Source organism: Melanerpes formicivorus, unplaced genomic scaffold (genome assembly GCF_026170545.1).
Source record: "Melanerpes formicivorus ecotype bairdi unplaced genomic scaffold, bMelFor1.0.p_v2 SCAF_83, whole genome shotgun sequence".
Lineage (NCBI taxonomy): Eukaryota > Metazoa > Chordata > Aves > Piciformes > Picidae > Melanerpes > Melanerpes formicivorus.
This window is the reverse complement of record NW_027142435.1, coordinates 1,411,975-1,436,734: the sequence shown is the minus strand read 5'-3', so window position 1 is coordinate 1,436,734 and position 24,760 is coordinate 1,411,975. Positions and strand designations below refer to the sequence as shown.

The 24,760-nt window shown below is 55.5% G+C and overlaps 2 protein-coding genes and 1 long non-coding RNA gene across 7 annotated transcripts; 1 reads left to right on the top strand and 2 right to left on the bottom strand.

Moving 5' to 3' along the window:
* Positions 1-39: 39 nt before the first annotated feature.
* On the top strand, positions 40-1,040 carry LOC137454741 (uncharacterized). Its single transcript, XR_010990678.1, has 2 exons — positions 40-132; positions 620-1,040. It is a non-coding gene; the product is annotated as an uncharacterized lncRNA (long non-coding RNA).
* Positions 868-13,704, bottom strand: LOC137454736 (heterogeneous nuclear ribonucleoprotein M-like). Of its 5 annotated transcripts, none has more exons than XM_068164978.1 (12): positions 13,628-13,704; positions 13,422-13,539; positions 12,620-12,817; positions 11,497-11,650; positions 10,280-10,329; positions 9,466-9,526; positions 7,397-7,498; positions 6,600-6,644; positions 5,530-5,610; positions 2,377-3,158; positions 2,054-2,105; positions 868-1,513 (listed from the first exon to the last, which is right to left on the bottom strand). In XM_068164978.1, the coding sequence occupies exons 2-12, from the start codon at positions 13,521-13,523 to the stop codon at positions 1,350-1,352; spliced, it is 1,791 nt and encodes a 596-aa protein (XP_068021079.1). In that variant the 5' UTR covers positions 13,524-13,539; positions 13,628-13,704; the 3' UTR covers positions 868-1,349. The 5 variants fall into 5 exon arrangements, with proteins under 5 accessions (XP_068021079.1, XP_068021081.1, XP_068021080.1 ...); XM_068164980.1 differs by having other exon boundaries at positions 5,536-5,610; XM_068164979.1 differs by having other exon boundaries at positions 7,397-7,495.
* A 14-nt stretch (positions 13,705-13,718) lies between these two features.
* LOC137454740 (heterogeneous nuclear ribonucleoprotein M-like) lies at positions 13,719-24,359 on the bottom strand. The gene is made up of 3 exons (XM_068164986.1): positions 24,175-24,359; positions 21,059-21,228; positions 13,719-14,517 (listed from the first exon to the last, which is right to left on the bottom strand). The coding sequence occupies exons 1-3, from the start codon at positions 24,315-24,317 to the stop codon at positions 14,453-14,455; spliced, it is 378 nt and encodes a 125-aa protein (XP_068021087.1). The 5' UTR covers positions 24,318-24,359; the 3' UTR covers positions 13,719-14,452.
* Between the last annotated feature and the right edge of the window lie 401 nt (positions 24,360-24,760).

The window sequence follows — 24,760 nt, the reverse complement described above, 5'->3', positions numbered from 1 at the left end:
ACGTGGCCGCGCAGCTCGCGGGAGCCGGCGGCAGGGAGCTTCAACCGGGCGGGCTGGGTGGAGGGGATCCGACCGGCGGGCAGCGCCTCGGCCTGCGGGCAGGAGCCGGGCCGCCGGGCAGGGTTGGAGCCGGTAAGCAAAGCCCCGCTCAGGGAGCGCAGGCCCCGGGGCTCTCCCCCCCAAACATTAACTTTTTTCTTTCCTTCTGATGCACAATTCTGCAGAGTTCAGGGTTGGGTTCGTCCCCTCCCCCCCCCAAAGTATAAAACCCCACGGTGAAGATCCTGCTCCCCCAGCTCCTCCTGGGTGGGCGGCAGCAGTGCCCAAGGACAGGCCAAGGGGCATAAACTGGCACCCAGAAGGTTCCACCTCAACAGGAGGGGAAACTTCTGTGGTGTGAGGCTGCTGCAGGCCTGGGGCAGGCTGCCCAGAGAGGCTCCTCCTGTGCAGAGCCTCCAACCCCCCCGGGCACTGTGCTGCTGGGCAGGCTGCTGTGGAAGCCCTGCTGGGGCAGGCTGGGTGGAGAGATTTTTAACCCCTCCTCAGCTCAGGCCTTGAGAAGGGCAGGGACACAGGTGAAGGCAGAAGACATTTCCTTTATTATTACTTTAAAAATCAGCAGTGCCACTGGAGAAAAACAAAGCTACCTGCTAAGGATCTCTTCAGTGAGAAGAAGTGAGAAGGGACATCCTCAGTACCCCCAAAACCCATTCCAGCACCAACCCAGCTGCCTGAAAGCATCATTGGTAAGACCCACAGAGAGGAGGAAGGTGGAAGGCTCTCTCCCCCCCCTTGCCAACAGCAACTCCACTTCCCTGAGCTGCTTCTCCAGGGGGGTGCTGCCAGTGATGGATGCAGTGCCTGGGCTCTTTGACTGGCATTTATTATCAAAGTCATACTGTTTACATCTGTAATGACAAGGAGATGCCACCACTACAAAAGAAGATTGTGCACAGTTGCAGTTTTCAATGCAACAAAAATAAACCAACCCCAAACCCAGTAAAATGGCCAAAAACCAAAAGAAAGGGGGAGGGGGGGGGGGGGGGGAGAAAAGAACCAAATCCATTTTGCTGTTAAAAAAAGTAATTAAAATTACTCCATGGAAAGCAACTCTGAATTTCCTTGGGGGGGGAAAAAAAACCACTTTTACATCCAGGCAAATTAAAAAGGGGTGAAGGAGGGAGGGAGGGGAAGGGGGAAGGAGGGAGGGGAAGGAAACAAAGGAAACAAAACAACCAACCCCCAAATAATAATAATAATAATAATAAAAAACCCCACCCCAAAGGAAATGCAAAGACAGAGGAGCCCCAGGGGAGGGGCGGGAGGTGGGGGCGGGCGCAGGGGCGGGCTCAGGCGTTGCGGTCGATCCGCACGTCGATCTCCCGGCCCCGCAGCTGGATGCCGTTCATCATGCGGCAGGCGCGCTCCGCCACCTCCGGCGACTCGAACCGCACCACCCCGCAGCCCTTCGACTTCCCGTTCTCCATCTTGATGTCAGCGTACAGCACGTGGCCTGCAAAGGCAGAGGCAGAGGGAAGGCCTTGGGGGGAAGCTCGTGGGCAGCCCAGGGGCGGGGAGGGGAGAGCAGAGCCTCTCGACTCATTCCCTGCGCAGCCTGTGCCGGAGTCTCGCCGCCCTCACACTGAAGAGCTTCCTCAGCTCCAGTCCAACCCTGCCCTGCCTCAGCTTCAAACCATTCCCCCTTGTGTCCTGCCTCAGACACCCTCTGCTGCCTTCCTGCAGGATCCCTTCAGGTAGTCTAAGGTCCCCCTGGAGTCATCTCCAGGCTGAAGCACCCCAGCTCTCAGCCAATCCATGCATGGTTCTCTCCCCCTCCACAGCCTCCCTGGGCAGCCTTCTCCCCTGACTCCCCACCCTCACTCTCAAGTACTTCTTCCTAATCTCCAGACCAAATCTCCTCCAGCTCCAGTCCATTCCCTCCCATCCTATCACTACCAGCCCTTGCAAGATACCAGTGTCAGGGACACCCACAGAGCCAGGAGTTAGTGTTCAATCCATTCATTGTCAAGCTAATAAGCAGTGATTAACTTACCACACTCGTTAAATTTATCCTTCAGCATCTTCCATGTGAAATCAAAAGGCAGCTGTGAAAAGGAGGAGAGCAGATGGTTACTGAGGAGCTGGGGGCAGCCTGCAAGCACTGCCAGCTCTTCCAAGCACCCCTCCCTGGGACAGCCACCCTCTGGCACCTTCACTCCAGCTGCAGCGAGCTGCTGTGCTGCTGAGGAGGTGGCTTCCACACACAGAGCCCACCCCAGCCCCTGGCAGCTCCCCACACCTCAGAGACAGAGGCCAGGCGAGCCCGGCAGCGCCCAGCAGCGCCCGGCAGCGCCCGGCAGGCAGCAGGCTACTCACGTTTCTGACGAAGATCTGGCAGGCCTTCCTGGCCACCCCGGCCGCAGGGCCCCCAGCTCCTCCGAGGGAGCCCGGGAAGTTGCCCGCGAAGTTGCCTCTCTCCATGTCCATGGTCCGCTCGAAGTTGCTGCCCATGGCCAGTCCCATGCGCTCGATGCCGGCTCCCATGCCCTGCCCCATGGCCGGGCCCATGCGCTCCATGTTGGTGGCCCCGATGCGCTCCAGGCCCATCCTCTCCATGCCGGCGGCGCCCATCCTCTCTATGCCTATCCTCTCCATGGGGGTGGCGCCTATGCGATCCAAGCCGGCCGGCATCCTCTCTATCACCTGCCCCATGCCCGTGCCCATGCCGGCGGGGACCATCCTCTCCATGCCGATTCCCATCCGCTCCATGCCGGAGCCCATGCGCTCCACGCCCGAGCCCATCCTGTCCATGGTGGTGCCCACGCGGTCGATGGCGGCGCCCATCCTCTCGATGCCAAAGCCGATGCCGGTGCCCATCCTCTCGATGCCGGTGCCCATCCTCTCGATGGCCGGGCCCATCCTCTCGATGTTGGGGGCGATGTGGTCGATGCCCAGCGGGGCCATGCGCTCGATGCCCGAGCCCATCCTCTCCACGTTGGAGCTCATCCGGTCCAGCACCAGCCCCATCCTGTCTATCTCTGAGCCTACTCTCTCCATGCCGTGCCCCATGCCCGAGGGGATCCTCTCCAGCCCCGCGCCCATGCGCTCGATGCCCGGCGCCATGCGCTCGATGCCGGGGATGCTGGCGTTCCCGCCACCTGCAACACAACGCGCGGCGCTCAGCCGGGCGGCGGAAGCCAGCAGCTGCCTGCGCTTCCAGCAGGGATAGCTCTGCCTGGAAATGTCCTCACAGCTACGTGGGGAGGCTCTGGCACAGGCTGCCCATGGAGGCTGTGGCTGCCTCCTCCCCGGAGGTGCTCAAGGCCGGGGTGGGTGAGGCCCTGAGCAAGCTGGGCCGGTGGAGGTGCCCCGGCCCGTGGCAGGGGGTTAGGGCTGGGTGATCTCGCAGGTCCCTTCCATCCCAACCTGTTCTGTGAGGCTACGAACCTAAGACCACCACGTCCTAAAGGGCTGCTGCCATCAAACTCTCCATGCTCCCAGACTGAAGCCTGCAAACAAGCCCTGGGACACCCACACCACCTGCAGAGAGTTTGGTGATCCTCTGCACTGGAAGCTGCTGGCTCAAAGAGGACTGGGTAGAACCTCTGGGCTCTGAGCTGGAGCTGCTTGGAGACTGCTGGACCCTGCCTGAATGAATCATAGGATTGTTTGGGTTGGAGAAGACCTCTAAGACTGAGTCCAACTCTTGACCTAGGACCACCATGGCTACTAAGCCCTGTCCCCAAGTGCCATGGCTACAGGTTTCTGTAACACCTCCAAGGATGGTGACTCCACCACCTCCCTGTGTGCCAATCCCTGACCACTCTTGCAGGGAAGAAACTGTTCCTAATCTCCAATCTAAACCTTCCCTGGAGCAGCATCAGGCCACTCAGATCTCCTGCATGCTTTGCTGCTGCAGAATATGAAGCCAAAGAGCCCTGTGGTTGATGCCATGAACCACTCTGACTGCAAGAGCTGACTTAGGGGAGCAGTCAGCCCACAGCCCACAGCTGGGGTGGAGACAAGTTCATCCCTTCACTCAGGAGCTGGACTTCTGCTCACTCCATGAAAGCCTTCCCAAAAAACCCTCCAAAAGCCTCCAGCTCTCCTCCTCTGAAGGCAGCTGCAGAGCTGGGAGAAGGTGGCCAAAGGAACATCTTTAATCTACTCTTAGCTGCTAGCTGTCCTGGGCAGCACACTGGGGAGTACACAGCAGGAGTAGTAATTTAGGAGCTGAAATGACAGCCCAGCTTGCTTGGCAGAGGAATGAAGTCACAGCCTCCTTGCCACATTAACTCAGACTGCTGCTGCCCAGGGAGGGAGGGAGAGGCTTTGACATGAAAAGCCCAAATCTGAGAGCTCTTCCTGCTGCAGCTCCAAGGAAAAGAACCCAAACTCCACACCAGAACCACAGCAGGATGAGCTCAGCATGGGAAGAAATAGCAAGAGGTTGCCTGTGCCACAAAACACAAGGAGGTTTGTGTCTGCTACAGGACATCCCTGGCCTGAGCTCTCCTGACTCTGCCACAGACTCCTGGAGTTCCTCCCCCACATTTTGGGGCATTTTGCTGTTTTATGAAGGATTTCAGCTATCAAATCACTTCAGCAGTGTGAAAAAGTCAAACTCATGTTGAGTTATAAAATGCAGCAGGCAGGAGGCTCAGCTTTGTGTCCCTCCCTGTTCCTCTCTCCAAGGCCATTCCCATCTCATCTCTTCCTAGTTCTCTCTCAAAACCTCCACCCATGGCACAATCCATCTCTCAGCAGATGCAGCTTGAGGTTCTGCAGGGTCTCTACAAGCAGCTCCCAAAAGGTTCCACTGACTGTTTGACCTCAGAATGGTTTGGGTTGGAAGAGACCTTTATGATCATGGAGCCCAACCCTTACCCCAGCACTGCCAGGGCACCACTAATCCATGGCCCTCAGCACCACATCTCCATGGCCTGGAAATCCCTCCAGGGATGGGAACTCCACCACTGTCCTGGGCAGCCTGGGCCAGGGTTTGGCAACTCGTTTGGGGAAGAAATTGTTCCTTGTGTCCAACCTAAACCTCTCCTGGGGCAACTTGAGGCTGTCTCCTCTCATCCCTTCACTTGTTCCTTGGGAGAGGAAACCAATCCCCACCTGGCTCCAAACTCCTTTCAGGGAGCTGTGGAAAGCAGGGTGGTCTCCCCTCGGCCTCCTCTGCTCCAGGCTGGGGAACCTCAGTGCCCTCTCCTGTCCCCTCAAGACCAACCACCCAACCAAAAGCAGGACTTGGCTCAGCATGGACAAGGATGGAGGCACCTCCTGGGTGGTGAGGAGCCAAGGCACAGCCTTCTCCTTCACAGCCATCCCCTCAAGGCCACCTGAAGGCATCCCTCATGTTCCACAGCCCAGGGGCTGCGACCAACCTGCAGACACCACACCAGCTCTTAAGCTGTGAGCTTTTCCAACCAAAGCTCAGGAGAATCACTCAGCTGAGAGGCTCTTCAGTGCTTCCCTTCCAGAGCACAGGAGTCAGGAGGAGAGTACATTAAAACAACTCACGCCTACCACTCATGCGACCCATGTTCATCCCCGCTGGGAAGCGGCCAATGTTCTCCATGCCACCAAAGGGACCTTCCATTCCTAGAAGGCAAAGAGCATCTCAGGCATTCTCCAGCTTCAGGCCATGCTGCACCCACACCAGCTGCTTCCACACAGCTCAGCAAGGTTAGCCCTGCAGCACAGGCTGACAAAACCAAGCTGGGGGTCTGCCTTGGGTCGCAGCAGCGCTCGGATGCTAAACCCAGCACAGAACCCCAGCCCAACACCGGCCGCAGTCTGGCACAGAAGCACAGAACTGGGTTGGCTGGGGAAGGCCTTCATCCACCCCAACCATCCCCTAACTCTGCCAAGGCTGGGGCTGAGCCATGGCCCTCAGCACCACAGCTCTGGGGCTCTGGAACCCCTCCAGGGATGGGGACTCGGCCACCCGCCTGGGCAGCCTGGGCCAGTGGCTGAGAATCCTTTCAGGCAAGAAGTTTCTTCCCATGTGCAACCTAAACCTCCTGTGAGGCACTTTGAAGGTGTTTCTCCTTGTCTCATTTGTTCCTTGGGAGCAGAGCCCAACCCCACCTGGCTGCAGCCTCCTCTCAGGGAGCTGTAGAGAGCAGTGAGGTCTCCCTCAGCCTCCTCTTCTCCCCCCAGCTCCCTCAGCTGCTCCTCCCCAGCCCTGCTCTCCAGCCCCTTCCCCAGCTTGGTTGCCCTTCTCTGGACCTGCTGCAGCTCCTCAATGTCTCTCTTGGAGTGAGAAGCCCAAACCTGACCCCAGCCTTCAAGGTGAGGCCTCCCCAGTGCTGAGCACAGGGGCACCACCACTGCCCTGCTCCTGCTGGCCACACCATTGCTGCTCCAGGCCAGGATGCTGTTTGCCTTCTTGGCCACCTGAGCCAACCAACACTCCCAGGTCTTTCCATGAGATACTGACCCTTCCCCATTCACCCACAGCAGCTGTGGTGCTGAGGAAGCAACAAGTCAGTAGTAAAGGGGTGAGGCTTTGAAGGGACACCACACAGCCAAGTGCCTGAGACTTCCAGGAAGCCCCAGCTACAGACAGGTGACAAAACTCTGCTTACCTCCCATCTTATTCATTCCAAAGCCCATGCCTTCCATTCCCATGCCTCAAAACAAGAGAGAAAGCTTTTATGTAGCAGATTGTAATTCTGACCCCCCCCAAAAATAAAAGATCAATTGAAAATCATCACAATGCAGCCATTGAAGCCTGGCTGCAGCAACAGAGCCCACAGACCATGCCCAGTGCTGGGGCTGGAGATCTGCCCTGGGCTACCTCTGAGGGGATGGCAACAAAGCAGCAAAAAAAAGAACACCAAAAGGGGGAGGGGGGAAAAAAAAGCACTAAGGCCAAGCAAGCCATCAAGCTTTTAGGAACTGAAAGCTGAGTGTGTGCTGCTTTTCAGGTGGCTCTTGAAAAGCTGTGCTGCTCAAACATGGCCTAAGGAAGAAGAAGATTTGCAAGCCCACTAAATGCCAAGTGTTTGAGCAGTGAGAGGTGGTGTGGTTTGGTTTGCCTTTGGCTTCTTTCCTTCCTTCCTCTCTCAGTGTCATGGCTGCTTTGCAGGGTCTGCTGCTCCTGAGTCAGAAAAGGAGAGCTTGTGCCTTGGCCACAGGGGGAGAGCAATAAAAACTACACCAGAAGGTCAAAAGAAAACGGATAACAGGAAGGCTGAAAGTGGAGCAGTTGGTTAAGTTCAGGTTTCCATGAAATCAAATTCAGTTTGGGGTTTTAAGCACTCCTGAGACACCTCCAAGTTGGTTGTGGTGGTTGCAGTGTAGGCAAAAGAAAGCTAAGTTAACCTTCTACACAGCTTAAAGCTCTCATGAAACAGAAGCATAGGAGTGAGTAGACTCTTACCTCCAGGTCCCATGTTGCCCATGCCCATGCCTTTGTTTAAATGATTTGCATCAATAGGTTGACCTCCAGGTCCTAATCCCATTCCAATACCACCAAGACCATCTGAAGAAAATATCCAGATATCAAAAAAGCCTTCTTTCCATAGTCTGACAAAACAGCAAGTTTTACTCTTCAAAGTTCCTGACTTCCATCCCCCAAGAGCTTGCTGTGGCCCCGGCTGGGGGAGGACTTAAAGCAGCCAAGTGCAGGGTAAATGCAGAGCAGATCTCTTGGAACAGACTAAAAACCTCTCTCAAGCAGCTCACTGATTTCTTTCCTTTTCCTCATCCTCCACTTGCACAGAATTGTCAGGGTTGGAAGGGACCTCAAGGATCATCTAAGTCCCAACCCCTACCCCTGCCATGGGCAGGGACACTTCCTACTAGATCAGGTTGCCCAGAGCCACATCCAGCCTGGCCTTACAAACTTGCAGGGATGGGCAAAGTTGGTTTGAAACTGACTCCTGAGAAATAAACTGGCTAGAGCACTGCTCTGTGCAACTCCAAGGAGAAGAGAGGGGGCAATTTAGGAGAGAGATCTTCTAACCCTTTGACCAGCATCACCCTTGGCTGACAAATGGCTTTGGGTCCACCTCTGACAAGGTTCTTCCCATGGAGGCAAAAACTTTCACCACAGAGTCCAACCTATCTGACAGCCAGCTGTAGAATTCAGAGCACACAGCCAGCCTCTTCTCTGAGCACAACAGCACTGGCATCAGAACAGGTCAAGCCCCAGGCAGAATTTGGAACCTTCCTGTAGCCAAATGAATCCAGGACTCCCCCCCAGCCCAGCAGAAAGAAGAGCAAAGCCCTCATGATTTCTTTCAGTCAGGAGGAAGAGAGCTCCCTGCTTGCACATCAAACAGCTCAGCAGCATCCTCTGCCTAGCAGAAGAGGACTTCCTCATTTCCAGCTCAGCATGAGCACCACAGGAAGCACTGAATCTTGTTCCAAAACACAGGATCCCCAGCCCCACCCCAGGAAGGCATCTGCTGGTCACTGTGGGCTTCCAGAGCAAGAGAAGCCAGCTGGAGCCCAACAACTTTCTCTTGGAAGAGGAAGAGACTGTTAGAGAAAGCCAAGACAGCAGTAAGATCACCAACAGTGCTGCTGCTGCTCAGGGCTTTGACAGAGAGACAGAAAACTGGACTAATTAAAGGATAGATTGATTGGTGGTCACCAGGCTGGGGCAGAGGCACTGACTGGTGGTCACCAGGCTGGGCAGCCTCAGAACCCAGCAGGTTTGGTTCCCACACCTAAGGAACCAGCAGCTGGCATCAGGAAGAGAATCAGTTCCCAGCCACAGCTCAGGGTGTTGCTGTGTTTGAAGACCTCAAGCTTGTGTCCTCCCCACCTCCAGCTCCTCCCTTCCAACCTCAGACTCCTCCTGTTCAGTTCTTTCAGTAGCTTACCACAGGATGGTTGATGTTGGAGGGGACCTCTGGAGATACCTGCTCCAACCTCACTGGCTCAAGCAGGGCTACCCAGGACCACATCCAGGCAGCTTCAGAGCATCCCCATGGACAGAGGCTCCACAGGCAACCTGAGGATTCCTCACATGAAGATCTCCTGAGGTTTGCTTGCTGCCTCTGGCACTGGGCACCACAAGAGCAGCCTGGCCCTCTATACTCTCCCTTCATAAGAATCCTGAAGGCCTGGAAGATTCTCAGGGGCTCAGTGGAGGCCTTTCAATGAAAGGCAAACCAGAACAGCTCTGTGCAGGAGGAGGCACACTCTGCCCTACTGACTGATTAATTAGGTTCCTATTAGCACTCACTGGGGCCTCTGACCTGCAACTGAGAGATGGGGAAGGCTTGAGAAGGGGAATGGTGCTGGTTTAAGACAAGCTTCTAGCTAGGAGCTGAGAGAAGCATCCAGAAAACCCCAGGCCTGAGAGCTGCTCTTGGCTTTTCCCCTTGGACACTACTCAACCATCTGCATCCCAGCTTCACTGGGCTGGGCTTTAGGCCCCAGCTGCTGAGCAGCAAAACAAAGAGAGAGAAGCTGGTGAGGCAAGGAGGAGAGACTTACGAGGGAGCTGTTGGGGTCTCTCAGGAGGGAAGAAATCTCCTTTGGGAAAGGCTCTTTCATCCTGAAGGATTCAATGCAGGAGAGGTGGTGAGAAGAGGAAATGTTTCTTGCCTTTGGGGTTTTTGAGTTATTAAAACACAGAAACTTAAAGGCCAGTGAAGATTTCATCAGCTTCATAGAATCACAGAGTGGCTGTGATGGGAGAAGAGCTCCCAGATCATCCAGCTCAGCAATGCTGTGACTCTGCCCAGGCTGGGGCTGAGCCATGGCTCTCAGCATCACAGCTCTGCAGCTCTCAAACCCCTCCAGGGATGGGAATTAAAGCACCTCCCTGGGCAGCCTGGGCCAGTCCCTGACAGCCCTCTCAGTGAAGTTTCTTCTAATGCCCAACTGAAACCTTCCCTGCTGCAGCTTGAGGATATTTGGTCTCATCCTATCACTTGTTCCTTGGGAAGAGAGACCAGCTCCCACCTGGCTCCAGCCTCCTTTAAGGGAGCTGTTGAGACAGCAGCTCTGCCCTGAACCTCCCTTTTCCCCAGGCTATACAACCTCAGTTCCCTCAGCTGCTCCTCCCCAGCCCTGTTCTCTAGATTCTTTCCCAGCTTCATTGCCCTTCTCTGGCCCTGCTCCAGCCCCTCAATGTCCTTCTTGGAGTGAGTGGCCCAAAAGTGAGCCCAGTACTCAAGGTGTGGTTTGAGTTGGCCTCCCCAGGGAATCAGGCAAGCCCCCCATCTCCCTCCCACATTTCACCCCAACCTGGAATCCAGACATCACCCAAAGGCAGCCCCAAAGCAGCCAGCTGGAAGCTACTCACCATTTTCACATGCATGGGTCTGTCAAACAGCAGCTGCCCATTGAACATTGCTTTGGATTTGTTAAGGGTCACCACTGAGGAGCTAGAACCACACAAAGCCTTAAAGCTTGAAGTGCTCTCTGGAGCAGAAGAGGGTCAGAAAAAGCTCCCCTCCCCCAGCCATCATCCAGGCCTTACCAAACCCCCTTCTGCCTTCTCCAGACCTAAAAAGCTTTTGAGAGCCAAGTAACTGAAGAGTCAAAGAATGGCTTTTGAAACAGCAAAGGTGAGTTAAAAATCCTCTTCTGGTTAAAAGCAAATTCACCAAGGGGAACTCCAAACCATCCCTGGTGTTGAAATGTTCCACCAGGGGGCTTGGAGCCCTTGAAACCAGGCAGAAGCTCTCAACACTTCCAACCCAACAGATAATCAAATCCTGTTGCATGCCAGAGGGAGCTGGGTGGAATTTGTGTTAAGCCCCAGGGCTCAGCAGGTGCTCAGTGGAAGTGGCATTCAAACACAGACTGGGCTGGGAAGAGGGAAATATTTCCCTCCTTTTCCATAGCACAGCCACAAGCCCAGGTCATGCACACAGAAGGCTCAGCACTTGGCTGCTGGCTGGGCTGGGGTTTTGTAGCCTGATGTAGCCAACCTGGGCTTGCAGAGCACAAGGGAGCAGAGAGCCAGACTGGTGAAACCACCTTGCACTACAGGGGGGTTTGGTGCACTCCTCCATTGCACAGATTAGGAAGAAATTCTTGACAGTGAGGGTGGAGAGACACTGGAACAGGTTGCTCAGTAAAGTCATGGCTGCCCCCTCCCTGGAGGTGTTCCAGGCCAGGCTGGATGAGGCCTGGAGCAGCCTGGGCTGGTGGGAGGTGTCCCTGCCTGTGGCAGGGGTTGGAACTGGATGAGCTTTAAGATCTCTTCCAACCCAAACCATTCTCTGAATCCATGAAATCCCTCAGGAGTTCTATTTCAGTACTAGCTACAACCTAGGAGTTTACTGTGTGGGCTAAAAATCTCTCTCCAGGGGTGGAAGAGAATCTGCTCAGGCAGAGCCAGCAGCACCAACCCTCTGAAGCCGGACAGCTGCAGTTTCCCTCCTGCTTTCCACCACGGTGATCTGCCTGTGTGACACAGCAACATCCCCCACTTGCACCACCACCATTCCTATTCCCACTCTCCTGTTCAGCAGCTCCTCTGCCTGCTTCCCCACCCCCCCTGCCCAAGGATACAGATGGCCTGGACAGCCTCGATGGCCTGCTCGAAAGTGACGGTGCCGATGCCGCGGCTCTTGCCGTCCTTGTCCTCCAGGATGTCCGCCCGCACCACCGCGCCCGCCATGCTGAACACCTCCTTCAGCTTCTTCCAGCCAACCTTGTAATCCAGCTGCAAGACAAGGCAGAGTGGGAGCATGAATCATGGAATCATAGAACTGTTAGGCTTGGAAGGGACCTCAAGGATCATCTAGGTCCAACCCCCCTGCCATGGGCAGGGACACCTCACACCGCAGCAGGTTCTCACAGCCACCTCCAGCCTGGCCTTCAAAACCTCCAGGGATGAGGCTTGCACCACCTCCCATGAATAAGAGTTCCTTCCCTGAGGAAGAGTTCCTCCCCAGACCAGCTCTAGTGGTGTTATGGTTCATTTCTTAGGATCAGCAATCCCTAGAAACACAAAGGCTAAAACTCCACCAGCACAGAGAATCCCAGAATCCAGGCATGCTGAGGTTGGAGGGGACCTCTGGAGCTCCAACCCCACTCCTAAAGCAGGGCTCCCACAGCAGCTTGCCCAGGAACACAAGGGCCAGATGGGGTTGGGAGCTCTGCACATAAGGAGACTCCACAGCCTCTCTGGGCAGCCTGCTCCAGGCCTCCAGCAGCATCACACCAAACAAGTTTCACCTCCTGTTAAGAAGGAACCTCCTGGGTTCCAGTTTGTGCTCACTGCCCCTTGTCCTGTCCCTGGGCACCACTGAGAGTCTGGCCCCAGCCTCTTGCCCCCCACCCTTCAGCTCTTGCTGGGGCTGCTCTTCTCCAGGCTCTCAGCCTTTCCTCCTCACAGAGCTGCTCCAGGTTCTTCAGCAACTTCATAGCCTCTGCTGGCCTCTCTCCAGCAGCTCCCTGTCTCTCTCCAACTGAGGAGGCCCAGAACTGGACCCAGTAGTGCAGATGTGGCCTTACTGGGTCAGAATGGTGCTGAGCTTAATGCAGGGTTCTTTGCTTTGCTCATGAACACAAATGGACAGACAGAGCAACAGAAAGGAGACTTCAGCAGCACAGAGGCTCAGCAAGCTCAGCCACAGGCTTGTTTCCCAGCTCAGAGTCAGGCCTGGTTCCTGGATCACACAGCACTTACATTTGCAACAAAGACAGTGCTCCCCAGCCTGCCTGCCTGCAGGGCATGAATGATCTCGTTGGGAATGTTGGGGTTGTTCAGGATACTGGGTGGGATATTGATCATGCCGGGGCCGCCGGGGCCTGGCCCGATGCCCATCCCACCAGCAGCTGCCATCACCTTCTGCATGGCTCTGCGGGCGTGCTCGCCATCGGGGTCCTGCAGGGACAGAAAGGACAACCTCAGCTCCCTCTGGGCTCCACCTGTGGGGATTAGGGGCATGGCTAAATCCATCCCAAACCAGAGAGGCTTTCCTTTGACCCAGGGCTACCTGCTCCCAGCACATCTCCAGCCAACTCCTTCCTGCATCACTGCCAGCTGCTTGTTTGGTTTCTCATAACCACTCCTCATGTTCACAAATTGAAGTCTTCAGCATAAACCAACACTGAGCCTCAGTCACATCTGTCCCAAACTCTGAGCAAAACAGTGCCATTCTGGGTTTAATTTTGGAAGACACCTTCCACTAGCCCAGGTTGCTCAGGGCCTCATCCAACCTGGCCTTGAACACCTCCAGGGAGGAGGAATCCACAACCTCCCTGGGCAAGCGGTCCCTGTGTCTCACCAGCCTGGCTGGAAGGGATTTGTCCATCACATTCAAACTCCAGTTCAGCAGAAGGTGCTGAGGGTTAACAATAACCAACTACCAAAAACCAAAAGCTTGAGCATTTCTTTAACCCTTTTGTGCCCACTCTTGAGTCAAATGCTCTAAGGCAGCCATAAGTCACAAGCCAGAAGCCCCCTTCACCTTGGAGACTCAACATACTGAAAGAACAGATGCACTTCTTACTTCTTTCACTTTCAAAGGTCTTCCACCAAGGCTATGCTTGTTCAAAACCTCTGCAGCCTTTTTCATGCTCTCTTCCATCTTGAACTCAACAACACTGTGGGGACAACAAGACACCTAAGAGCACTGCTCCATTCCTGGAGGGCCTCCTCTTTCCTCTGCTAGGAATTCGGAAGTCAACTTACGCGCATCCCTGGCGAGACGGAGTCCCAGGCGAGGGAACAGGGAGGAGAGGAGGGAAGAAAAGGAGAAATAAAGTGAGTAAAAAAGCACACCAAAAAACCCCCAACACCACACCACAACAGAGATTTGCTCTTTGCCTGTTAAAAGGCCAGACCACATTGGTGAGCCCTACCAGTGACAGTACCTGCAAGCCTTAGCCAATAGAGCCTTGAAGAGCTGCCTGCCCTGGCACAGGAGCAAGCTGCCACTTCTGTACCACAGAGAGAGCTACGTCCAGATCCTCCAGCCAAAAAGAGCCCTGACCACACGCTGCATGGGACCTGCCCTCCTGTGTCACACAGCAAAGCTCTCACCCTAAAGCCATCTCCTCCAGGACAGTTAAACGTGGCTCCTGCTTCTCCCTGCTGCGATGCTGACTAAAGGCCTTGGCTCCCTCTGCAGGCAATGGAGTAGGCGTGGGGCCGGCCCGGGGGGTGTACAGAACCTGCTGCTTGCACCCTGGCCTTAACCACAAGTCAGCGAACCGCTCCAGTGACGTTCTCCAAAGCACCAGGAGGACTTCTTCCATGACCACTCTGCACATGCTGCTAGGGTCCCTGGCTCGTTCAAACAGCCAACACCAACTGAACGCAGTGGAAGACCACCCTGGCTGACACTGCTTCCGAGGCCCCAGCCCACCTCCTCCCCTCCCCAGCAGCAGCTCTGAGCGCTCCCGGGCCGTAACCGCCAGGCACGGGACGCCTGCCTGCCTCTCCTGACTGGCTTTGGTTCCAGGCCACCGTGCACAAGTTACATTTGTCATGTAGAAAATCCACAGAAGAAAGCTCTCAGACACTTACCCTTGACTTTCCTTCAGCGTCCATTAAGAGCTCCACGTATGTTACCTCACCAACTACAAATCAGATTCCAGACGACACAGATACCAAGGGAGAAAAGCCAAGAAAACAATGGGAATTTAGAACAATCAACGACCGTGCATGGAGCCTCTGCCTTAAAAGAAAGCCCAGAAACACTCCCTGCTCTCTCCAGACCACAAAACTGGGCAATTACAGGTATGCAGTAAAGGCTTCAAACAGTTCAGGCATGTTCTTGATTCTCCTCCACTTCCAAAGCCAGCTCTTGCCACCGCTGCCGCGTCCCTAGGCTTAATGCCTGCTCCTGGCTGGAGGCAATCCAAATCCATGGGGAAATCTGCAAGAGCAAGCTGCCTTCACTTCTCTGCTGCCCAGAACTTCAACAGTTAGCTGCTTCCCCTCTGGATTTCAACTTCCAAACAGCAATAGTTACTTCCTCTGCTCTGGATTTCAACTCCCAGCACCTAAACAGTTAATTGCTTCCCTCTGGAGTTACTTCCTTCCCCTCTGGATTTCAACTTCCAGAACCTAAACAGTTAGTTGCTTCCCTCTGGATTTCAACCTCCAGAACCTAAACAGTTAGTTGCTTCCCTCTGGATTTCAACCTCCAGAACCTAAACAGTTAGTTGCTTCCCTCTGGGTTTCAACTTCCAGAACCTAACCAGTTAGTAGCTTTCCTCTGCATTTCAACTCCCCAATAGGGAATCAGCCTGCACCAAGAGGTCACTCACTGCCTACCATTTATCTCAGCAGGTTTTCAGCCTTTTGTGAAGCCACAATCAAAGAAAAGTTTGTTTTGTTTCCTCTGAAAGCTCCAAGAAGTTGTTTTTGAAGGCTGCCAGTGTTTGCTCTCATGACAAAAGGGCTGGAAAAGTACACCTGCAGCTTTCCTCACAGAATCAGGACTGCCTCTTCATGACCACACAACCATGGACCTCCAGCACACAACTGCTGAAGTGGCTGCTGCCTTTGAAGTGCCTGGCATCCAGAAGACTCAAAAATGACCATTTCTGACTCTTTTGTTTATCTGTTTGGTTTAGAAGTCTCAAGTTTTGAAGTTGAAGCCAGAAGGATTCCAAGTGGCATTGATCTGAAAGGTGGGAGGCAGGCTGTGTGGGAAAGCTTGAGCCAGCCTGGATACTGACAGCACACTCTGAGCATGGAACTGGAGGCTCAGACTCAAGAGTCCCATCTCTATCTCCAAAAGAAAGAAATACCTCTATTTCTTAGTTAATAGAATACTTTAGCAGTCTCAGCATTCCAGGCAAAGAACAAACCAACTTGGATCCATTTGTGTTTTTAATGAGGATGGTGTTTGGGACTGGGAGAGGCTCAGGAGCAAGTCCCTTTGCAAAGGACAGGGCAGAGTGCTCACCACTGCTTAGTGAGTCAGCTAAACAATCTCTAGCAAAGTGAGCCCCATCCTGCAATCTGAGCAGTGCTGAGTGCACATGGAACTGTTTCTGTGTAGCAATAGGGACTGCACTGCAAAAAGCCCTCCTGGCCTGCTCCTCAGGGACACTCAGGGCTGTGTCCCCAGGCCAAACGTTCAGCACCCACTAAGCTGTTCTGAAGCCATCCATCACCGGCAGCAGCCACTCCCAGCCAGCTGGGAGCAAGAATGTAAATGTCAGCCAACAGTTTAGGTAGGAAGACAACAAGGTCCCCCAGCTCCCTACAGCACAGACCCACTGCATGGCACAGAGACCAGAAAGTCACAGGGCAGAAGTCTGACTCTGCTCCTAGCAACGCTCCTGAGCCCCAAGACTGAGGGCTCTCCCCTGCCAACCAATTCAGCTCCTATTCCTACTGCAGACCCACACAAACCCTTCCTAAGGAGTCTGCCAAGCTTGAATGCAAGGCATCCAAGAGAAATTAACATTTCCTTGTGGAGAGGACTCTCTGAACCTTGAGATTTCCAGGAGTCTGCCGCAGCAGCCATTGGCTGTCACTTGGAAATGCCTGCTGTGTGCCAGCTGTGCTCAGTGCTTCATGGCCAAGCCTCAGAGACACCTCTGTTAAAAGCTAAATACCCATCCTGAGGTGGCTGTATTCCTTCTTAGGACACCTGAACCTCCTAACCCAGCCACATTTGAAAAGGCAGGGGGGAAGGGAATAACACAAATAGTTTTAACAGCTCAGTAATCAAGACAGCAAGTCCAGAGTACAACACCCCCAGTGAAAATGCCCTGAAAAAATCACCTAAAACAACTCAGTGCTTCTGCCAGGAGATGGTTTGAGGCTGGCAAAGGAAACTTTAAGCTGGGTAATGTTTACTTGGCTTTTTTTCTAGATGCCAGCCCACATTGCATCAGAAGATCAGGCCCTGGGATAAAGCAGAGGAGCAGCCAAGGGCAGCCTAAGACAGTTGCAGAGGCAATTAGCCATGGAAAAGCACCAACAGCAATGAACCTGCTCCAGAGGGCACCTCAGTGATCCAGGCAGCTTTTCTTCCTGCTGGAGGAGTTGGTTTGGGTCAGGAAACTGATCCTGTAACCACAAGAGAAGAAATTCCACTCAAGCACAAGAGACTCCTACGTAAGGAACTCAAGTTTCTTACTGCTCCAGCCTCCAAGGAGAGATAAAACTTGCAGAAAATCAATAGGAGCTTTGACCTGACCATGAGGAGAAACTTCTTTGGTGTGAAGCTGCTGGAGGCCTGCAGCAGGCTGCCCAGAGAGGTTGTGGATTCTCCTCTGCACAGCTTCCAGCCCCACCTGGCCATGGTGCTCCTGGGCAAGCTGCTGTGGGTGCCCTACTGGAAGAGGGAGGTTGGAGTGGGTGAGCTCCAGAGGCTCCTTCCAACCCCCTGTGTGCTGGGACTCCCAGAGTTCATCTGCACAGAAAGTCAGGCTGGGCTGTCAGAACTCTCCAAGTGACTGCTCAGGCAGCTGGGATAAGAACAGCCCTGTGGTGACCTGAGGCATGGCTCAGGTGGACTCACCCAGCCCTGAAGCCATGTCTGGGAAGTGACTGAACAACAAGCTCAGACATCATGTCAACTTGGAAGATTCCAAAGCCTGGCAATATGATTCTAACCATTAGCAGCAAACCAAGCAGCTCTGAAAGGTGTGAAGGGGCAGAGGCAAGTCTCAGCAGAAGGAGTGGCACAGAAACTGAGAGGGGGAAAAGCTTCATTCCATAGGTAGTTGGCTACAAGGCTGCTGAGGGGCCTGGAGCAGCTCTGGGAGGAGCAAAGGCTGAGAGCCCAGGGGCTGAGAGCCTGGAGAAGAGCAGCTCCAGAGGGGAGCTGAGCAATGCTCTGCAAGAACTAAAGCTCTGGGGGGAAAGGGGATTGAGCCAGACTCTGCTCAGTGGTGCCCAGGGACAGGACAAGGGGCACAAACTGGAACGCAGGAAGTTCCACCTGAACAGGAGGAGAAACTTTGGTGTGAGGGTGCTGGAGGCCTGGAGCAGGCTGCCCAGAGACCTTGGGGAGTCTCCTCTGGAGAGATTCCAAACCCATCTGGAATTCTATGAATTACCTTTGACCCTGTAGGCCAAAGAAGTAAGCACTAAAGAGGAAGTGAAGAAGTTTATTGCAGTCACTGAGGAAGGTCAGTGCCCCCTGGAAGGTCAAGGAAGACAGAGTATCTACTGAAATAAGGGGCAGGAGTCAGATGTGGCACTGCACTTCCATGGTGCTTTATCATCCTTCTCTTTGTCCACCTAAAACTTCAGCCTGCAGGCCACACTGTGACAGAATCATCAGCACCATGCCCCAGGGACCACTGCAGTGGCAGCTGACTTGGGGTACTGGAGGAAGAGCTGTTAGCACTGGAGTGACCAAAGTGCTCAACTAACATCTGGGAAGGAGGACAGTAGCAAGAGGGCACAAGGAGCATCTTTAGGAGGCCACAAAAGCTTCCAACATTTCTGGGGCTGGAGCAAGAGAGAAGGCAGCACATCAAGTTGAGCAGCTGCTGCTCTTCAGAGTTTAGGCTGGGAGAGCTTCCTGGCTGCTTTTCCTCCCATCCATTCACATGTTCAGGTTTTGATAGGAAGAGGTCAACACATCCTACCCTGTGCCACAGCACTGCCCTATGTCAATGTGGGCACAGCCAGGTGAAAACAAACTGTCCCTGGGGTCTGTGAATGTGACATGAGCCTGGCACTGACTGCAGCTGCTGTCAGTACAGTTACTGCCTCCTTTGACAGCTTTCTCCTTGTCACCCTGCTGCTCTGGGCAGGCAAAAGGGCTTAAAACACTAAGTACTGGATTACCCAAAGGAGAATCTCTCAAGCTCTTGTTTATGAGGTGGTCTCACCTCACTGCTGCCAGCTGCCACGAAGCACAACCCTCTTCCTTCAAGGCAGAGCTGTTTTGGAGGGGGGGGGGGGGGGCAGGTTAAGACAGCTATTTAGCATTCCATCATTTTAAGAGTCCACTTAGCTGCTGCAGAACTGCTGCCTCCTCCTCCTCAAGCCATTCACCAACTGCCAGTTAGCAATGCAGCTCAACCACCTCGCTTGCAGCAGGGCCATGGGGGCTTGCCAGCCCAGACAAGGGAGTTGGAAACAAGAACATCTTTTCATGGCATTAATTAAACCTCCACCCCACTGCATACCTGTAATTTGAGTGTCACCACCAAACACACTGGAATGGCTGAACCAAGGGAAGTTCCTCTTGGAGAGGCATCACCTTTTCAGACTGTAAAGCACCTGAGGAGAACCAGGTTGCAGAAAACACGAGCCAGAGGGCTCCTAACCCAATACTTACTGCCACCAACCAGCAGGGAGGGAACTCCTCCTCCTTCCAGCAACCTGCTGCTAACAGCTTAAATAAAGGAGAGTCTTCACTGCTGCCAAGCCCTGGAGCAGCCACGGACCACCTATGGTTAACCCTTTGGGCTGCCCAGCCCTGGAGCAGCCACGGACCACCTATGGTTAACCCCTTGGGCTGCCCAGCCCTGGAGCGGCCACGGACCACCTATGGTCAACCCTTTGGGCTGCCAAACGCCTCGGCAAGGCTCGGCCTGGAAGTTCTTCCAGACCCCAAATCTTGCAAGCCAAAAGAACTCCAACGTTCAGCTTTTGCCACAGTCACATTCCTGGTTCTTGGAACTACCACAAGGACCGATGGGAGGGAGGCCAAGCACAGCACCAGAGCAGCAGCTGGGTTAGGAGTGGGTGGCTCATTCGGAGTGACTCACAACCACGCAGCGAATCGACACCGCTGGCAACGGGTAACCAGCAGGCCCAAAACACCACCAGCAAGGCTGCACCAGGGTTAGCATAACAAAGCCCTGAGAACAGAAGGGAGGAGGTTGCAACGTTCCCCTAGGAGTTATCTGCTGGAATGAGCAGCTGAACAGCAAGGCAGGAAACAATCTCACCCCGGACTCTGTCCATCCACGTGAACTGGAGAGAAACCACAAGACACTTGGAAGGGAATTCAACACAGTGCTTAGAAGTAATTACAGACATCCAACACACAGAGATGCACCTGGGACCCGTGGGGCTGGGGCAGCAAAGGGAGAGCAGAGTTTCAGGCAAGGGGCTGCTCATAATCAGGGCCTGCTCAAGCAGCTCTGCAGCCTGCAACTCTTCCCATTACAGAAAGCCACTGCTGAATCTCCAAGCACCGACGTGCCACAGAAGCTTCCCAGGGCTCAGAGGCCTGCAGCTCGTTATGCCAAGTCCCACTTGGCCTCCAAACATTTTCAGACCCTTTGGAGATTTGGTTCCCCACTGGTTAGGCCACCCCTGGTGCAGACATGAGGTCTCTTTCCTCACCTAGCTCAAACACAAGTGAACACTGAGACCTTGGTGACTGCTGAGGTGGATTTTAGAAGTGACCCACAAGAGGAATGGTTCTCTGAGTTACTCTGAAGTGCTCTGGAGACATTTTAAGGATGGAGAAGCCCAGCATTGTCTTGCCACTCCACTGCATTGCCAAGGTGACTTGAAAACTCAGCAGCTTAAAGAGATCACTCTCCATTTAGACACGTCACCACCTGAGGGTGGTTAGCTCCACTTCATCTTCTCCAAGAGATGAAAACACTAAGGTCAGCAACACTGAGGCAGCTCCCATTCACATGGGTCAGCTAAGTAGAAGTGAGGAAAGGGGGAACACCAGGGAGAGGATTTCCAGAGCCCTGACTGGGTTGCAGCAGATGCCAAAGCACAAACCTGATGCTTCTGGTTGAAAACATTCCACTGCTGTCAAACAGCAGCACAAGTCACTGCACAGTGTGGGGACACAGCTAGGTACACACACACCCCCCAGATCAGTAGTGACTACCTACCTCCCTCACCCTAAAGGCATTAAGATGCTTCACAAAGCTGTGCTGCATGCCAAGGCTAACACCTGATCAAAGACTCGGTGCATCCCCTCTGAAAAAAGCCCTCTCAGCTCTCCACCGAAGCACTGTGCCAGCATGCCTCTAGAGAACAAAGCCATCTGGAAGGCTGCCAGGGAGCAGATGTGCTGCAACACCCAGAAAGGCTTCAGGAAGACCTTTTTCCAGAGCTCCTGTCACCGAGGTCCACCCCGAGCCGGCAGCTCTTACAAGGCGAGGCCCGCAGCGAGGCGCGCCGGCCGGCCGCCGGCCCTCGGCCTCCTGAGCTGTACATTACCTTTCTCTTTCACCAGGTCTTTCAGGGACTGCCACTTGACATCAAAGGGGATGTTAGTGATAAAGGCTCGGTATCGCTTGGCAGGGTTGGCATAGGGCTCAAAGCGATTCCCTCCTCTTTTGACACTTTTCTCTTTCCTCTTCTCGTTCTGGCTCGGCCGTTCGCCGTCGCTGCAAGCAAAGAGAGATCGCAGAGGTGAGCCACGCCGCCAGCCCGGCCCTGCCACGCCAGCCCCTGCCACGCCAGCCCCTCCAGGAGAGCTGCCTGCCTGCTCACAGCTCCAGCAGAGGTTGCATAACTCCCCCTGCTCAGGCTGCTGGCGAGACTGGACACCTGCCAGAGAGCTGGCACGCAGGACCAGCGCCACAGGCGGAGCCGTAACAAAGCCTTGCTGCCAGCACACACCTGGGGCCACGAAGAGCCTGCATCTGCTTCCACCTGTGTCCAACACTGAGGTGTCTGATGTCACAAAACCCACAGAAGGGCTTGGGTTGGAAGGGACTTTAAAGATCATCCAGCTCCAACCCCCTGCTGTGGGCAGGGACACCTCCCACCAGCCCAGGCTGCTCAAGGCCTCATCCAGCCTGGCCCTGAACACCCCCAGGCAGGGGCCAGCCGCAGCCTCCCTGGGCAGCCTGTTCTGGCATCTGACCACCCTCACTGAATCTCTAATCCCTCCCAAGCCTTGACCAGTCTCCTCATGATCCTACTCCAGACCAGATGGCCACCCTATTTATTTTCTCCTTCAACTCCCAGGACTCCTCAACCCACCACACTTCTGATCTTCCACTAGAAGGACTCCAACAGCAGCCAATCCTGCACCAAACTGCACAGCCAGGGCAGTGGCTCCCACAGGCCAATGACTCTTTCCCCTAAATCCCTCCTCCAACTAACTGAGGTTGTGCAAAGCAGAAAAATCAAAGCCTGTGAGCAGCCCAAGCTCTTTTAACCATTTCAGAACTACAGCCCTAGCAGGTCAATAAGTTGACAGTTAGGAAGGAAGAGGATTTCTCAGCCCAGATCAGGTCTGGCCCTGAAGAGCAGCGTCTAAAAAAGCAGGACAGCAAAACACTGCAGCTTCAGCCTGAGAGGACTTCCTTAACTAATCCAATTAGAAGCCTTTCTGCTGGTTGAGAAGATTTGCCAGCACAGCTTCAGTAAGAATTCAGGAGAACACATCAGCTAAATGCACATCTGCAACGCTGGGTCCAGGTCTGAGCTCCCCAGGCCAAAGGAGAAGGGAACTACTGGACAAAGCGACAAAGATGCTGAGGGGTTTGGGGCATCTCCAAACGAGCAGAGCCCAGCCCCCAGCTGGCTCCAGCCTCCTCTCAGGGAGCTGTAGAGAGCAATGAGCTCTCCCTCAGCCTCCTCTGCTCCAGGCTGTACACCCCCAGCTCCCTCAGCTGCCCCTCCCCAGCCCTGTTCCCCAGAGCCTTCCCCTGGGCCTGCTCCAGCCCCTCAGTGTCCTTCCTGGAGTGAAAGCCCCAAAACTGAACCCTGCACTCGTGTGGCCTCAGCAGAGCCCAGCACAGGGGAGCAATCCCTGCCCTGGTCCTGCTGCTCACACTACTGCTGATCCAAGCCAGGCTGCTGGGGGCCTCCTTGGCCCCCTGGGCACACACTGGGTCATATTTAGCATTGTTTGCATTTTAGGCTCCCAAGTCAGCTTAAAATCCCCTCAAGCACTGATACAGCTGGAAAGCATTCACCTTCCATTCAAGGCCATGCTCCTTATCACACTCAGCACTGCAAACCCCCCAGGAAGCAGAGGAAACTGGGGATTCTTCCCCAAATTGAGACAGCCCATCATCAGCTCACCGAGCCACTCTGCCTGCAGTTAAGCTCAGCGCCGGCCGCCGCCCGGGGTCGGCAGCTTCTGGGCGGGGACAAACCGCAGCCCAAGCAAGGCAGCGCTGGAGCACACCGCAGGAGGAGCAGGGAACGAAACCTGACCTGGAGTCTGAGAGATCACTCACAGAGCAGGAGGATCAAAACGCTGATGCCTATCAGCCACAGCATTGGATGCCTGGGGCCAGAAATGGACTGAGGAAAACGCTGCCCTTATTTCACGTGAAAAAGCCTTTGCTAGCTATGAGCTCTCCCAGAATCAGGCTGGCATTAGCACAGGGAACTCAGAAGCAGCTCAAGCTTCTCCTGCTCACCATCCCCACACCTACAGACCAGGAACTGCAACCTCTATGTCTTCCCTTTTCGTTTCTGTAACGTCCTATGGGCAGCCACACAACCCCCAGGCAGTGCCTGGCATCACCTCCAGCCTCTCACGCTCCAAGCACTTACCTCAAGGATTCACACAACGGATCGGGTTGGAAGGGACCTTCAAGAGCATCCAGATCCAACCCCCTGCCAGGGGCAGGGACCCCTCCCACCAGCCCAGGCTGCTCAGGGCCTCATCCAGCCTGGCCCTGAACACCCCCAGGGAAAGAGCATCCACAACCTCCCTGGGCAGCCTGTGCCAATCTCTCTCTCGCGTTCCTAACCCACTCCACAAGTGGATCAGCAACCACCGTAAAGAAGCACAGATAACAGAACAGTTTGGGCTGGAAAGGGCTTTAAAAATCGAGTCCCAACCCTCCCCCGCGGGCAGGGAAAATGACTGCCCAGGAAGGGCTTTGCTATTACACCCTGCCGTCAATGAGAGAGAGGGGGAACGGCAATTAATTGATTTCAGCCCTCTGGCACAGGATGGAGCTTTAGGGAAGGCTTTAGGTCGTCCACTGAGGCCCTGCAGAAATATTTCTTCGCCGATAAAGACACAACTCCCCAGGACCTCCCCGGCTGCCGCAGCCCCGGCCCCGGGGCCGGCTCCTTCCCCGCTCCAATCTCTGCGGGCGGGAGCTTGGGGATTCGCCTCCCGGGGCGGCTCCGCGCCCGCAGCGGGCAGGCCGCGCCCAGAGGCCCGCGGCGAGCAGCGGCCCGCGCCGCACTAACGGCCCTGGCCCCAACCCCTGCCCCCACCAACAGCTGCTCCGTGCGCGGCGGCCCCGGGCCCGGCCTCCCCTCCCCGGCCGGGCTCAGGCCGGGCCCGCGGCGCGCAGGCCGCATGCGGCGCGGCAGGCCCCGGCGGCGGCGCCACCTCACCGCGGCCACCCTACCTCTTGGGAGGCTGATCCCCGGCACCGCCGGCCCCGTTAGGCGGTGGCGGAACCACCACGGCCGCCGGAGCCGCCGGCGGTTCCTCCATTTTGACGCCGGCATTTTCCATGGCCGCCGCTACCGCCGCCGCCGTCGCCGCCATCTTCCCAGCGCTGCGCCTTTGTGTGAGCCCAGCCCGCCCCGAGCGCCGCGCGGGGCATGCCGGGACCGCGCCGCGCAGGCGCACTGCCGGCCCGCGCGTCCCGCGCGCCGCGGGCGGGAACGCCGCGGCCCCAGGGGCCCTGAGGGGGCCGGTACCGGCTGGAGGGGCCGTGAGGGGCCCGTACCGGCTGGAGCGGCTGTGAGGGGCCGGTACCGGCTGGAGGGGCCGTGAGGGGCCGGTACCGGCTGGAGCCGCCTTGAGGGGCCGGTACCGGCTGGAGGGGCCGTGAGGGGCCGGTACCGGCTGGAGCCGCCTTGAGGGGCCCGTACCGGCTGGAGGGGCCGTGAGGGGCCGGTACCGGCTGGAGGGGCCTTGAGGGGCCGGTACCGGCTGGAGCCGCCTTGAGGGGCCCGTACCGGCTGGAGGGGCCGTGAGGGGCCGGT

Excerpts from the sequence above, each read along its gene's own strand:
- LOC137454736 (XM_068164982.1), bottom strand. The coding sequence starts at position 13,523 with ATGGAAGAGAGCATGAAAAAGGCTGCAGAGGTTTTGAACAAGCATAGC. Across the intron at positions 12,818-13,445 it reads GACCTTTGAAAGTGAAAGAA|GACCCCGATGGCGAGCACGC; the intron begins GTAAGAAGTGCA and ends CTGTCCCTGCAG. Across the intron at positions 11,651-12,619 it reads GCACTGTCTTTGTTGCAAAT|CTGGATTACAAGGTTGGCTG; the intron begins GTAAGTGCTGTG and ends CTTGTCTTGCAG.
- LOC137454740 (XM_068164986.1), bottom strand. The coding sequence starts at position 24,317 with ATGGCGGCGACGGCGGCGGCGGTAGCGGCGGCCATGGAAAATGCCGGC. Across the intron at positions 21,229-24,174 it reads GGGGATCAGCCTCCCAAGAG|CGACGGCGAACGGCCGAGCC; the intron begins GTAGGGTGGCCG and ends CTTTGCTTGCAG. Across the intron at positions 14,518-21,058 it reads AGACCTGGTGAAAGAGAAAG|TTGGTGAGGTAACATACGTG; the intron begins GTAATGTACAGC and ends TCTGATTTGTAG.